Here is a 17,083-nt window from a genome sequence, read left to right as displayed (position 1 = left end):
CTCAATAAAAGCCTAAGAATTAAGGTTTAAATGATAATAGTCAAAGCTATATCTGGTCCCTATATGTTGCAGAAGTTAAAAATGTTTGGTACAGTATGAAATGCTGCATACTTATTGTATTTTTTTTTTTGCTCATGCTTTTACTTTAGCATCACATCTGTTGATCGCACAAATTAAAAAAAAATAATAACTGTCTTATTTTTTATAATGTTTCACTTCATTACTTAATGTGATCTACATTGTATTTTTTTATTTTAAAAAAATTCTTAAAACTTATATTCTACATTGTACAACAGAAATTAATCTTGGTTTTCCTTTTTTTTCAGTTTCCTATGATTTTATGTGTTGCAGTTGCTATGTTCTGTGCAAATGTTATCACTCCTTCAGGTATGTTCAGCAAGTGTTTTCTTTTACTTAATTCTGTTCCTCTATAACTAATATAAGTACAGTAGTATTGCAACAATCTAAACACTCTTGGAGAGTGGTCATAAATTTGCATTTTTCAATTGAACTCCTAATATTTTACATTGATATGGGTGCAGATGGATCAGTTGGTTCCTGATTTGATTCCCAGCTAGAGTCTGTCATTTTTTCATCTATCTAATTTTCCTTATTAAATACATGTGAAACCATGACTGCAGGAAGACCCTCCCTCATTGAATTTTTTATGTAAAATTAAATTAGAGTATTTAAATTGAACCATCAGATCCGTATTATTGTGTTAAAACTATATCTGTATAGCTTTTTATTCCATTGAACCAGGTGTAGCTTTTTTATATTTTTTTGCTAAATATAACCACATAAATCTCTAATAAAAGCCTGTTTCAGTGTCAGAATATTTCATCTATTTTTTTTTCATGCTTTAATTGTATATATCTTAAAACAATTATTATTACTAACCTTACAACAGTTATTATCATTTATTAGAAATGACCACAATTTCTTCAACTATTACCAATGGAAATTATTTTTCTGAAAAAGATACAACTAGCACTTCGGAAAGAATCATGGTAGGAATTTTATGTCATTAGCTAATCATACAGAACATTTTAAACAATAAGGTCTTATAATTACAGAGAATAAATGTTATTACTTAAACCTTATAATCCAATAAATGCCTGTACAAACTTCCTCATTAACTTAACCAATAGACATTTGGATTAATACCCTCTGTACATTACCCTATCCAAAGCTGATACTTTAAAGTAGACTTAATATCAAACTAACCCTGGAAGAAAAAATGATTGACTTAAAATTATGATTCAGTACATTAAAAGTGTTAGTACGAGATAATCAAAATTTCTTCTTACTTCTCCACCTATCCTGCTACCATTCTTCTTATACTGTAAATATGTTTTATACTAACCATATATTCTTCCTTCTTTTTATAAGCAAAAATTTGAACATGTTTATTTAGTAATTATTATAAATATATAAAACTTTGATCTGTTGAAAGAGAGATTGCTAAGGATAAGTTATTGATTCATAACAGATAACTCTTAATAATTTTTTTTTGAATTTTGATTAAAGAATTCAGTACTGTCGCATATTTCCCATGTCAGGGATCGAATGCCAGTGTCATACTTCATAGCTTGAAGTAATGAAAAGTAAGACATACATAGTACAGGAAGGGAAAGACAACCTGTAAGTCTATAAAATATATGCTAAACACCCTGATTGCCCAATAGTGTAATCAACATGGCTTTCCCATTTCAGATTTTTGTCAATGTAGATGCCTTACATCTGGTATTTTACACCTTTCTTATTATTGACAAGAGAAGTTTTATTAGGTTGTGTATTTTTATACGGAATAAAGGTTATCTAATCAATTTTATGAGTTAGCTTGTTACAGTCAAACATAATTTGACTACAACTAACCTATCCAGTTTTAAGTTAACATCCGAAGTCTTATTTGAATAATACTACAATTAATCATTCACAAACGATCTAATTTTCCAACTCCACCAACTCACATAAATTATTAATAAATATATTAAAATAATACTGGACCCAGCTCTCAATTCTGGTACTTTATGTTTAATTAACCTGAAACCAATAATTTAATTTGCTCTCCTCATCTATTATAACCAATTTATTAAATAACTGCTAAACCATTTTGCCCTGTGATGATTACCAATTTTTTTGCAGAAGCATTTCATGAGAAGTAGTATCAAATGCATTTGCAATATCCAAAAAAAAAATTGCCAGAATCCTATCACCATTATCCAATGATTCATACAAATCACTAACCAAATTTACAGTAATAATGTACTCTGTATTTAATCCTTTTTGGAATCTACATCAATTAAATAATAAAATGTTAAATTTCTCTAAATATTGGCCTAAGTGTTTAAGAAGCATTTCATTTGTTTCACTGCTTAATGAACTAAAAAAGTACAATGTACTTTTTTATAATCTTACTAACATTGGAAATCAGCAACATTGAATGTTAATTATCCATACAGACTTACCCATTTTTGTAAACCAAAATAAACATAGTTTTAAATGGTTCTTTTATTTCACTTTTAAAGTTTTATTATTACAATAATATATTATAATATTATTACTACATAGTAATTTTTATATAACTTTAAAGTTTTTACATCTATACCATCAGTTCTCAGACTTGAACTTCTGTTAGATTATTATTAAAGAACTTCTTTTAGAGTTCTATTAGATTATCGACTACAAGTTCATTCTCCTCTGAAAATAGAACAAATTTTCTCAATCACCTCATGAAGTAAATTAATTCATTGCCAATTTTTGGTTAAGAGTAGCTGTTAGACTTTCACCCACAATCACAATAATGATAAAAATTTTAATAAACTTATCTGTATTTAATCTCTTTTTGTCATTAACAATTACTGTATCTGAACTTAATGCTTCTCTACAGTCTGTAACAACTTTTTACAATAATAATAATTTGCATTTTATAATAATTTTTCAGATTTATTTCACGAGTTATACTATGAAGATTCATTTATGATTTGTATATGAAGTTTCAGTTTATATTATGATTTATATGATGATGTTTATGTTTTATATATATATATAGTTTTTTTAAAGATTCATATTATTGCTCTATGTTATTAAATTTATATTTTAAATTCTATTATATTTAAATAAGCCACATAGTAGGAATATTGAGATAAGACATATTTTAACTTACCTTAATTTTTCATGAAAGTTCGTGGGATCTTGTGTCCTCGGTCATGAATGAAATAATAATTTATTGCATATTAATTTACACAAATGTTATCTGTTGCAGTTCTTATAAGACAATCTCCCTCAAATACTGAATGATGGTTTATCAAACTGAAATTCTGTTTGTAATTATGTGTAATATTTTTCTAATATATTTTATGTAATCTTTATTAATTTCTAATGATTTTTAATTTCTCTTAATATCAGATATAGAATGTTTACTGTTTATTAGGTGGTCTCCCATATTAGACACCTAATTTATTGTTTGTGTAATTTCTATAATGTTCAATAAATCTAATTCTAAGGATATATTTGTTTTTCCTATATAAATAACATGACAATCATAAATTCCACACAGATTTTATATTTATTAATAAATATAATAAATAAAAATTCCTCACTGCTGAATATAATATTAAACACAGTCACAAAAATTTTCTGTTAGCAAATCAAGCGAAATAAGAAAAAAATTATTTTAAATCTTAAATCCCTCTCCGTAAAATAATATTCAAGTTAAAAAACTTAATGGTGTGGCGGGGGAGGGGGGGGTAATGTACTGAAAATGAAATGAGTTAAAACATCTATTAATTTACTATTCAACCAGAAAAAGGAAGAACAAGTTTTGAGTCAAGGGAGGTAACAAAGAGTTGTGTAGTTGCAAGGGCATAAATAAAAAGAAATGAATATCCCTTTTCATTTTTCAGCACCTCTAGTTACTTATTGTTTTAATAATTATTTAAATTAATTGTTTTAAAATTATAGTAAGTGTTTATAAATCAGGGATGTATTGTGTACAGAATATTACAATACTGAAAAGTAATTGTATACTTTTCAGTATTTCAAAAATAATTTGATATACCTAATTTCTTAATATAAATTCTCATTCACACACTTCAGATGTATGGAGCAAAGCTCATAGGAATGTCTGCTCCTATGAGCTTTGCTGATAGTGCATGTAGTGTATACACTATCCTTGATTTCTTTAAATTGTTTTTTGTTGAACTTAGTTAATTTGAATAAAATAGTATTTTCATTCTCTGATTATTTCACCATTGCACATTTTTTGACTGATTTGCTTTATAGTATTATTGTATCCTATCATTTTTTTGACTATACTCTTGCATTAAATTAGTGTTTTTCTAGCCAAGTTTATCCAGATATCTCACTCATTTTTATATTTATTTATGTTATTCTTCATTATTTTTATGAATTTAAAGAATTAATTTTTTTTTCAGAATATACGACCGGTTCATTGCTTTGCCTTCTCTTCTGGGGTTCTATGGTTGGTGTTACATTCTCTTTGATCATGTATTATGGTCATGAGTTTATTGATGCACCACGTCTCCGAGCTGTGTATAATATTGCACTGGTCCAGGCTTAATTCATAACCACGAAAAGGAAGAGGCAATCTTTATATTTTTAAACTCAATTCTTTTATTCATATTTATCAATACATTTAAAATATTTTATGAAATTATGGTTTATTCTAGGGCCTTATTTATGTACAATTTGTTTGGTTTTTGATCTTTGAATTTTAAAAATTTAAAGTTTACAACAATTGTTAGGTTACATTATATTAACTGTTAAATGTATTATATTTTAATAGGTACTAAAAATGATAAATTAGTAGCTTAAGTCAGCTATGTTTACTATTATTTATAGAATATAAAATCAAGTGCATTATTATTGTATAATATTCTTCATTCCTAGTTTGTATGTGTATGTGTGTGTTTATATATATATAAACACACACACACACATACATATACATTCACACAGACACATATGTTTACTTATAATAAAATTATATATGGATGGGTTTTTTTTTTATTTTACATAAGCCTGAATTAACAATTTTTTTATAATCATTTACGTAAAAGTCAGCCTTAAAATATGTTTTAATTTTTAAATGTGTTTTTAAATAAATGCATATTACCTGCATATAAGCAAACACTGGAAGAAAAAAAGCAGCAGAAGAATCAATCAATAGGCATAATGTCATTTCTTATCTTTTTGAAAAGTAAGGAAGCAATTCAAGATTATCCTACTGTAATGTAAACATATATTTTTGTTTTTGTTTTCATTTAATTATTTGTCCCTTTTTCATTATCACTTTCTATTGGTAAAATAGACTTATATATGTATAAAATCTGAATTTAGTTTATTATGATTTTAATTAACATGTCTCATTTTCTAATTTCTTTAGGCGTAATTCTGTTGATGTTTACCTACTATGAAAGGTTATCTCTAAAGTAAAGATTGTTTCATTATAAAAAAATCTATTTTGAAAACTATTCAAAAAATATTTTTTATTTCCCTTGAACTACATACCTTATACTATTTCTCTATATAATCGCCACATGAATTAAGATATTTATTGTAGCAATGCACCAGCTTCAATATACCCTCGTCATATTCTTCTGCCACCAGTCTATTTAACAGCATTTTTAAGTTCATCGTCACCCACGAATTGCTTACCACTCAAAAATTCTTTAACAAAGGGTAATCAGAAGGAGCTAAGTCCGTACTATAAGGTGGGTGATTGTAAATTTCCAATCCAAATGTTCTCAGTAAATCACGTGTCAGACCCGCAACATATAGATGTGCATTATCATGCAGCAGGATGACAGGAGGACTATCGGTCAGCTGCCCACGTCGCCAATTTTAAATGGTGCACTACAACTTGCATAGAGTTTGGCAGTAGGTTTCTGCATTTATAGTCGTTCCACATTGTATGAAATCAATCAGTAGTATGCCAAACCGATCCCAAAAGACCTTGGCCATCAGTTTGCGTCCAAATGGCTACCTTGTCTTGTTCACCTTTGTTGGTGATTGATGATGACACCATTCACTTGACTGGCATTTTCTCTTTAGTGTGTAATACAAAATCCATGTTTCTTCGCTGATAACAATTGAATTAAGGAACTCTCATCACCTTTTTTTGTGAAGCACATCAAATATTCCAAAGTAGATCCCATTTTTTTGTGACGTTCCGTTAAGACGTGCGGCACTTAATGTCCACAAACCTTTCTGAAGCCCAAATGATCATGAACAGTGTGACCAATAACAGCTCTTGAAACATCAGGAAAAAGAAGGGCCATTTCAGAAATAATTGAATCTTTTCTGATTTCATCATCAACACGTTTCAACAAGTCCTCTGTGATTATTGAGGGCCTCCCCAAACTTTCTTCATCATGCACATTAATTCTGTTATTTCTAAACCTTTCACACCATTTTCGGATGTTTCTTTCATTCATTTCATTATCATCATACATAGCAACAAACTGAATTTCAGCCGGCGCAACGTTTTGATGGTTTACATTTTATGACCATGTATTTCACAGTCAGTGGCTACATCGATTTTCCTATTCATTTTATAATGTAATAACTCACACGTAATCAAAGACACTACAACGCAACAACTTACAGACAAAAATGCAGTACGTACATTACTAGTGTGGCCATGAATGACACAAGTTCACCAATGTTAAGGAGAGAAATTTCCCAGCAGTCTTTACTTTAAGAGATATCCCTCATATTATAATTTATAACATACAGCATTTTAACTTTTTAACATCATATATAAATCTATCTTACAGTAGTTCTTTGTTAATAAGAGTCTGTGAAAATAAGTTATAATGTGCTTACAAGAATTTAAAAATAGATATACATATCATTTTTTCGTGAATGAATGGCATAGGTATAGTTTATGAAAGTTGTCTTGTCCACCTTTTAGGATGAACGAATCATTGTATAAAAGGCAAAACCTGACTGCAGCCATTCTTCAAATAAATAAGATCTTTTTTTCACATTACTGCATTCCATTTCTTTAAATATGTAGTTTTAAAAAACCAAAGATTTTTTATTTAACATAATTATTTGGATGTAAAATTATGATACTTCCTGTTTCATTAAGTGATACTTAAGTAATTAAAGTATATTTATTAATATTATATATTTTATTAATTTTTTGTTGTTTAATTGATATCTGTATTTTGTTGTTAATAAATTTAGAAATTTTGTCATTATCTAAATATTATAAAAATTATGCTATTGGTGTTTAATTCATTTAATTTTGTTCTAGGTTACTCCACAAATTATCATCGCTGATTGTTTACATAAAAATATATATCTTTTAAAATTGTTTCATTTTTAAGGGTAAGGGTATATTATTTTGAGATAGTTAATAAATGAATAATAAAGTATATGATTTTTTTTTGTCTTGATTCATACTTAGCTTACTATTTTTTTTACTATGTTTATTGATGTAATTTTTTTTAATTATAATTTCCACACTATTAAAATTGTATTGCTTTTTTTCTTCGGAAATTTTTCCCAAGTTTAGTAGGAAAAGAATTTACTATATGTTATGGCCAGATAACGTTTTTGATTCCCATGTACTGGAAGATGCCAGTAGCACAAAATATAAATGTACATTAATATTATTTTCTAATAATTTACAGTATTTCTAAACTTTGAAATTTATAAAAAATTGTTTATTATTTAGGTTAAGATTATTAACTAAATTTATGTTTCATTCTCTTCACTGAATCTCAAAACTAAAGAATAATATAAGAATAATAGTGTAATAAACATGTGTTCTCATAAAGATAATTATGTATTATATTTACTGTAAGACCCTCTACAGAGTGAAACCCAATTATCTAAATTTTAATTAATCAAAGAAAATTTTTGAAGACAATTCAAAAAATGTAATTATACTATTTTACAAAACTAATTTATAAAATTAATTATTTTTACTTACTGCTTTGTTTTTCTTCTACATTTAGTACTTTCACAGACACTTCTGCTTCATCAAAACATTTTATTATAGAATTAAATCAAAAACATAAGTTAAAATATGTTAAGTTAGATGTATTTAACTCAATGTTAAATAATGTACAAATTGTATATAATTATTTAATATTTAAGAGACAAAGCTTCACCAAATCAACACTCCTTATAATCTCTTCATTGGACACTCAATCTACCCGTTGGACTTTCATCAATTTATAGTAGCATCACATTTCAAAAGCTTTAGAGCCCTCTTTTACACTTCAACCACCACTATCTACATCTCACTCCCATACAAAGGTCTTTCTAAGCAGTCATTTTCTAAGGTCTTTATTAAGTTCATTGGCAGTAAAAAGGTCCCTCATTTTATTAAACCCATTCTTGGCCAGGCTTACGTGATTTATCACTTCCTTCTTCGATCTACTACCATCTGCCATAATTCTGCTGCCTAAATAAAAGGTGTCCACATTTTCTAACTGATCTTTATCCAGCATGCAATCCGCTTTTGATTGCTGCTGACTAACCACAAGAATCTTTGTCTTTGTTTTATTGATTCAACATACAAACTATATATAATCCTTTTATCCCTATATTTCACTCCAACTATCTTTAGCATCCTGAAAAGCCTTGCCCAATTTACTTTATCGAAAGCATTTTCTATGTCTAAGAAGGCTACATATATATATATATATATATATATCCTTGTCTCTTATTCGAGGATAAGAAGATGCAATCCCAATATAGCTTCCCTTGTTCCTGTGCCTTTCCTGAACCCAAACTGGTCTTCAGTAAGCAGCGCTTCTATTTTTCCTCTCAATCCTTTTTATTATTATAGAGGTCAGTAACTTAGCTGCACACAGCACCTAACTTAATGTTCTAAATTGTTCACAATTCATTGCTGATGCTTTTTTTGGTAGAGATATTATGACACTTTTCCTAAAGTCTAATGGAATCTCTCCTGATCTGTAAAGTCTACTGGCAAGCTGGAAAAGAACATTAAACAAATTACTGCCAGCATTCTAAGACTGAAAAACCTTTGGTTACAATCTCAAATCAGTATCACATTCCATTCATATAAATTCAAAATACTTTCAGTCTATTTATTACAATTAATTCATACAGGGATGAGGACTAGTATCTGGAAGCACTCATTTAATGCAATGTTTAATTTTTCTGTAGTCACCACTAGCTCTTCCAAACAGGGAATCTTAATTCCAGGAGACTTATCAACAAACAACAACTTTTTAGTTAAAATAAACATATTTTTAAATTGTGATACTATTTCTTCATCCTGTATAAACATTTCATGCTACAAAAATATTTTATTACTTTATAAAAAATTAAGAAATTACAATTGTCTAACTTATTTAAAATCTGTACTCCATTATAAGATGTAGTGTTAAATTTCTTATAAGCTAGTTATCACAAGAACTAGGCCTTTTGAACCATTTTAGGCAAGAATGTTTGGTCCAAAAGACTGATCTGTATTTGCATTTTGTTTTTTTCCAGTGATTCTTTTTCTTATGTGTCATTTTTCTCATCAGTCTTTTGACTAACTTCAACCTCATTACCACCTACTCTGGTTTCAGTAATTACAGAGTAGTTAGTAAACTTCCAATCCACTAAAAGTCTGGTTTTGGTCATTCTAACAATACTTCCCTACAGTCATGCATAATTTTTTATTTCTTCAGACCAGACAACAGAACTTAAACAATTATTTACATCTTGCTGGAAGCATTGCCCAATTTTGTGACTTAATTAATATCCACTTACTTAACTCAGTAGGCAGGAACTTGTCATACAGATCCATTATTTTGTCTTTTAATTTATTCATTCCCTTTTTGTTTATCTTCAGGGACTGTAGAAAACCACATTAATTTCCCTCTTGATAACATCAGTTACTAATAACTGACTTTGTTCATAATTTTCTTTATGCAAATCATTATATTTTTATTTTGCTCTTCCAATAATGATGATAATATTTAAGTTGCTTATCTCTTGTTAAATAACTTTCTCTGTTTGGATTAATTAAAATTTTTAGTTTATTAAATATTACTGATAGTCTTTAAATCCACTTACATTATTTTGTTCAATACAAAATATAATCTAAAATCTAGATCATTGATTTGGAAACAGTTACTCAAAAAATATGTTATTATAAAAAAAAAAAAAATAGCAACAGATTTTTTCTCTTACTCTTGAGAAAATGCACATAATAAAATTCAGCAACTAAAATGTAATTAATGAAAAAGTAAAATTTACTAGATTAGTAAATAAACATTTACGTTGATAATTTAACATAAATGTTTATTTATGTTATAAGTTGATAATTTAACTTATATTTAAAATATACAGATTATGGCAGCAGGAGAAAAGTTCATTTTATACTAGTGGTTAAGATACTTTACTTCATTATTGTGTTAAAAAATGTTATTTCCCTAATTTGTTTTCTGCTGGTTTGTTCAGTTGTATTTTATTGCTTTCAATACCGAACAGTAAAATAAATTTCAGAAAAGTCCCCTTTTGTGAATACATTTAAAGAACTGAGTTTTATTGTAAATAACAGAAAATATTCTCAATGAACTCTTTACTAGCCCTCATTCTCGTACTCTTTGTTCAGTTTGAACTTTTTCTGGATCAACAGTTTTCTAATTCAAGCTGTTTTTAAAATAAATGATATTCTTGCCAACAATGATTATTTTTTAAAATTACAATAAACAGTCGGTATGTTTATTTTCTTGAAAGTTGAAATTGAAAGTATAAATAGTAATCAAGATCTACTATTATTAAAATGGAATGAGGTGTTATTTGAAAAGGAGTTACCCTCAAATGGCTTTCTGTGCTGAAGCGAAGTCCGTTGCACCATATCTGTCATGACTAAATTTTCAAGTCTATAACTCTTCTATTCCCAGGAAAACTATTGAGTTCTTGATATTCTCCATTTTCTTTTAGATCATCTGTTGTGGTTATTCTTTTGTCTCCTCTTCTCTGAACGATATACTACTTTTTATAACATGTTTAAAAGGTACCTTCTCCTCTGGTAATGTGTCTGCCATTTGCTTTTTCTGTTCCAGTTAAACTACTGTTGAAATTATTTCTCCTCTCGAATTATTTTCACCTTGCCTACCTAATTTTCTTCAGTTACCATGCCTACATTTTTAAATATCTAGCATCATTTTTTCGTCCCATTTCTTTAATATTCAAACTTCACATATACATATTGAAGTACCCTTCAAACATAGCAATATTTCCTGTAATTTTAACTATGTATTTAAAGTGCATTGATGTAGAGATTAGTTACATCAAATGATGTTAGTGTAGAGATTTTGGTTTGTGTATCCTTAACACATTCACTGCTGATGACACCACGGTGTCATCATAGATGGGGTTTGCCCTATGCGCATGACACACTGCCTATGTGTCAAAGCTAAGAAGGTATTTTTTATTCTCTCCTACTCTTTGTCAGCATCCAGTAAGGGTTTCATTATTGTGCATTAGCATGGAGAAATGATTCTTTGGTTTGGTTGTGTAGGTAATTTTTACTTTTTGGTTGTTTTATATTCGTACAGCTTTGTTCAACATAGCAGGTGTGTAAATATGAAACCAGAAATTGCCCATAGATGGCCCTAGCTGTCAATGTAATGTATGGTAGGTACTGTAAAACTGCATCATTAGCATCATTTTCTTTCTTTCTTTGACAGCTGACAGATTTTCAACTCATCAATACAAGTTTCATACAACAGCATAGTTTTAATTAGCTTTCTACAAAACTTGATGATTTACAGACAGCATTGATTTTCTGTTACAGTTTAAAGAAAACTGCTGCAGAATTGCATCAAATGCTTGTCGAAGCTTATAAGCTTAAAATCACAGTCCTTTGAGTGGTTTAAAAAAAAAATTCAAAAGTGGTGATTTTGATGTGAGAAATGAAGAATGTGGAAGACCATCGAAAAAGTTTGAAGACAGCAAATTGGAAGCATTGTTGGATAAGGATGGCGCTCAAACACAACAACAACTCGTGGATCAATTGAGCCATAGGAACGATCCAGAAGATGGGAAAATGGGTTCCCCATCAATAAGAGACAGCAAGAAAACGGAAAAAAACCACTTGCGAAAGCTGCTCGCCAGGTACAAAAGAGAGTCATTTCTCCATTGAATTGTGACAGTTGATGAAAAGTGAGTATATTTCAAGAATCCTAAGCGTAAAAGATCATGGGTAACTCCAGGCAAACCATCAACATCAATTTCAAGGCCAAATCACACTGGAAAGAAGACAATGCTCTGTGTTTGGTGGGATCAGAAGGGTGTGATCTACTATGAGCTGCTAAAACCTGGCGAAACCGTTATTATTGAACGCTACCAACAACAAATGATCAATTTGAATCAAGCATTGTGTGAAAAATGACCAGAATATCAAAAAAGGCAATACAAAGTGATGTTTTCTACATGATAATGCACTATCACACACAGCAAAACCAGTCAAGGAAACGATTGAGGCATTCAGTTGGGAAATACTTTCAGATGTGGCTTACTCACCAGACTTGGCTCCATCCGACTATTATTTATTTATTTATTTTTGTTGATGGAACACGCACTTGCTTAATAGTGCTTCACTTTTTATGAAAATGTACAAAAATGGCTTGACGACTGGTTTGCCACAAAAGAGCAACATTTTTTTTGGCGTGGCATTCATAAGTTGTCAGAGAGATGGGAAAAATGTATAGCTAGCGATGGACAATATTTTTAATAAAATATATTTTATCATATTCATACAATAAATGTGTATTTTCTATACAAAAATTCTGGTTTCATATTTACACACCATTTTTTACAACTGCTTGGAGATTGTTTTACAGAAAATCAGGTTAGTACAATTTTTTAAAAATTCTATTATTTTAATATTTTAAAAATGCTTAGAAAATTTTTAAAGATATTTAAAAAATATTTCGAAAATAAATGAAATTAAAAAAAATACTTTTTTAGTATTGGAATTAATTTCTTTTATTATTATGTTGCAATACCTTTTTAAGTAGTAGAACCAAATTATTACTTCTTTCAACTATATTTTTAATAACTATTTCTTTCAAAATATGTTATATATTTTAAACACATAATGTGATCATTTATTAGAATTTAAGTATTTTAAAGAATAAAGTCTTTTAAAAATTTTTAGTAAATGCTATATTTTTTGACAACCTGAAAAATAATTGTTAAGAGTATAGTAAATTAATTTACCATTTTTACAATAAATACAGGCTGCTTGTAATAAACTTTATTAGTTGGTATAATTTTTGCCAGTTATTCTAATAAAAGCTCTTTTCTCATAACTAATGGTAGGCCTATATATACTGTAAAAGATGAAAATTAATTACCATTTATCTTTTAATATTTTTGTAATTTTTATTGATAATAAGAAAACTATTACTCTGAAAAGTAGAAATCTCAATGTTTTTGAGAAATTAGAAATTTTTTTTGGAAAATTATAATTTCAGTAAATTATAACGTAAGAAGACTCCCTGACATTGCTATGAAGGAATATTAAACCATAAATTTTAAAAACCATTGAATAATATCCACAAATGAATGAAAAACTATATGACAAGAACCTATGTAATGGGCAGGTTATGAAATTCATAAAATTAAAAAAAAAATAGCTACATTGCTAGTGTTGTACACTATAATACAATTTATTAAAAACCAAATCAGCACAGCAGGTAAGTAGCAGAAAATAATTTTGTCAGTGAGATTGTTTGTATTCTTTATGACTGAAGTGTTTTCAAGCATTATATATGATATTGCTAATGTCCTTGATAACTATTTCAATTAGTTAATAAAGTGTTTATCATTATTAAAACCAAAAATCATGATTGATCATCACCATCCTTGAAAGATTCATGTAAATTACAATGGATGCTTCAAAAGGGATGCAGTTATTAGAATCAGAATGTTTAACATACATGCAGATGAATTTCAGATGTGTGAAAGATAAATTTGTGTTAACGTTACACAGTGTTCAGTTACCACAGTGTCTGCAAATGTTTGTTTTATACATAAATTTAATAAGACGAAGTGTACAGTACCAAAAAGTCCCAGGCCAACCCCATCACCATTAACCTTGATATGATAGGTCTCCCTCGCTTATCAAGGGTGTCGCTAGCAACCCCTCTGGCAAGTGTGACAGCAGTGACACTACCTCTGTAATCTTTAACACTTTCAGCGCCAGACCTATGATGCAAGTTTTTATCTTCAACCCAACTGTATATTTAGTTCTCTCTGCCGGATCATATTATCAATTTGATACATTCCTAAAGATTTGCATTTACCATGTGTATCAAATTGATACACATGAAATGGTGTATAAAATGTGTATTCAAATACACATTGAAATGGTGCTACTTGTTCTGAGCAGCAGTAAAAGTTATATACCATTGGGTCATAAATTTTGTGTTGGAAGTCCTGGCAATCAGCTGATTTTTAGAAGGAAGCATTTTAGAGATTTTAGCTACTTATTTTATTTTTGAATTTGCTATTAAAAAGCAAGATTTGCAGCTATGCGTAAATGCATCAGTTGACCATAAACTGATCCAACTGGACAAAAGAGGAAGATGTGTGACATGCTATGCGCTCTAACCAAAATCCAACAATGCTGCTGGATTTTTGATCGAAAGCTGGCTGACCAGAAGACACCTGAAGTTCGATTTAAATGTTCAGTGTGTGAAGAAAAGTTTATTTGCATGGAGTGCTTTTTTAAATCCCATAAATCAACCAAAAAGTAATTGAACCAGAGAACAGTTTATTAGACATTTCATATTATTGTAAGAATGTATTACTCATTTGAAAAATATTGCTATCAAAATCACCATATTATTATAAATAATGTATTAATAGTTGTAGATGAATTCATTAGTGTATCATGAATAAAATAATAACAAATTTATTAGTTTGTTTGTTACAAATGAAACAGCTGGTTTTGCATTGTTATTTTGACTAAATATTTTCCAAACCTTTTCTCATGGACCATATGTATATGACTGATACATACTATAAAATTTAACTGAAATGAGTTTTATGTATGTTAGGAGTACTAACGTTAAATAGAAATTTGATTTTTTTCAGAAAAATCATATCTAGACCAAGGTGAAAATTATATCAAATTACAGCTGGTCCAGTAGGGGCACTCATATCAACTTGATGCATATGGTACAGAAATAACACTATGAATCAAAATGATACACATGGTGCTGAAATTGTTAAATAAGGTTTTTGACACCCTCCTTACCTTCAAATTCATTTTATTTATGGTTATATTAATAGTGTTTAAGAATCCCGAATAAAAATGTTATCTTATGTGCAAAACAATTTTTGATTAGCAGTCTTATTTTTTTATTGGAGCGCATCAAATTCCCACAGTAACTCCTCTAAAAATCTTCAAAATTCAGAAGCGGGCTTACTGAGATCAGCTGATCCTGATCGGTCAAGAACGATTCAACCAATTTTCATTAAATGTATAACTAGCATTTCACATCATGTGAAAATCATGTACATCTAAATTTCATTGAAACTGATACATGTAACACGTATATCAATTGTATTAACATGTATATCTAAATTTCAATGAAATTGATGTAGTAGTTTGGAGATTTTTGACTCAAAAGTTTGGAGTCTCAAAATTTATACATAGGCATATATACGAGGTCTGTTCAAGAAATATGTAGACTGCTTGAATTACTCGGGTCCAGTTTGTTCCAGTCAAATTCAGTTGGCGTCGCCATGTTTATACAGATCAGGTGATTACAACACAGTTTTTTTATTGCAAACATCATTATTGGTTACTTAGCTACGCGGTTGTTTGTGAATTGTTTTTTTCATTTGACGGATTTTAGAATGAGTGACTTGAATGAGCTAAGTGTTGCTGCAAAATTTTGTGTTAAACTCTGAAAATCTGCAAGTGAAACTTTTGATATACTTAAGACGGCTTACAGGGCAACATTGCTATGAAGCATGCGACATGTTTTAAGTGGCATGGACATTTTAAAGATGGTCGTCAGTCGATTGAAGATGATGAGTGTCCTGGATGACCTTCCATGTCAACTGTCGACTCACACGTAAACAAAATCAACACCTGTTTTGGGCAAATCGATGTCTGACCATGAGAGAGCCTACTGAAGAGTGTGGGATATCAGTTGGATCATGTTACAAGGTTTTGACCAAAATATTGAAGATGCACCGCGTTGCTGCAAAATTTGTTCCACGCCTGATGACGGACGACCAAAATGCCCATCGCGTCCAGGCTTGTCAAGAATTGCTCGAACGTTCAGAAGAAAATGAAAAGTTCTTGTTGAGGATCATAACAGGTGATGAATCTTGGGTGATCGAAACAAAGATTCAATCGTCCTAGTGGGTGGGTGAAACATCTCCCAAACCAAAAAAAGCTCGCCAAATTCGTTCCAATGTGAAGGCGATGTTGACAGTTTTTTATGCTCACAGCGTAGTCCACCACAAGTACCTCCCCCAAGGCTCCACAGTGAACCAGACTTACTACATTGAAGTTCTGAAATGTCTACAGGACGCTATCTGGCGGAAAAGGCCAGAAATGTGGAAGAGTGGTGACTGGTTTTTTCAACACTTCAGCCCATTCAGCTCTCAGAACTCGTGAGTTTTTGGCCAAACACTCGATCACTGTTCTTCCCCACCCACCCTACTCCCTTGACCTCACTCCTTGTTCCCCAAACTCAAAAGACCTTTGAAAGGAAGAAGATTTGAGACGTTCCTGAGATTGAGGCAAATGCCATGAAGGAACTGAAGAACACCCTAAAAGAAGCGTTCCAGGACTGTTTCCAAAAGTGGAAACACTGTTGGGATAAGTATGTGCATCAGGGAGGAGAGTACTTTGAAGGGGACCCAGACAAGTAACTTATAAATAAAGCACATTTAGTTTTATGACGTTAGTCTACATATTTTTTGAACAGACCTCGTGTGTGTATGTATTTATATATATATATATATATACATATATATAAAACACATTCCGTCACGCTGTTTCTGTTGATGCTTTTTCAAAACATAAATTTGTTTCTGAATTTAT

The 17,083-nt window shown here is 29.7% G+C and overlaps 1 protein-coding gene across 2 annotated transcripts in view; it reads left to right on the top strand.

Annotated features, from left to right (window-relative positions):
• The window catches only part of Sac1 (phosphatidylinositol-3-phosphatase SAC1), a 108,890-nt gene extending 101,127 nt beyond the window's left edge, over positions 1-7,763 (top strand). The window contains exons 12-14 of one of the 2 annotated variants that reach the window (XM_075382017.1): positions 327-387; positions 4,440-4,608; positions 7,289-7,763. In XM_075382017.1, coding sequence (XP_075238132.1) covers positions 327-387; positions 4,440-4,585 — 207 coding nt within the window. In that variant the 3' untranslated portion in view covers positions 4,586-4,608; positions 7,289-7,763. The other variant, XM_075382016.1, reaches the window with a different exon arrangement.
• The last annotated feature ends 9,320 nt before the right edge of the window (positions 7,764-17,083 follow it).

Source organism: Lycorma delicatula, chromosome 1, assembly GCF_047948215.1.
Source record: "Lycorma delicatula isolate Av1 chromosome 1, ASM4794821v1, whole genome shotgun sequence".
NCBI classification, from domain to species: Eukaryota; Metazoa; Arthropoda; class Insecta; order Hemiptera; family Fulgoridae; genus Lycorma; species Lycorma delicatula.
The sequence above is the reverse complement of the archived record's forward strand: the minus strand, read 5'-3'. Positions and strand labels throughout refer to the sequence as shown.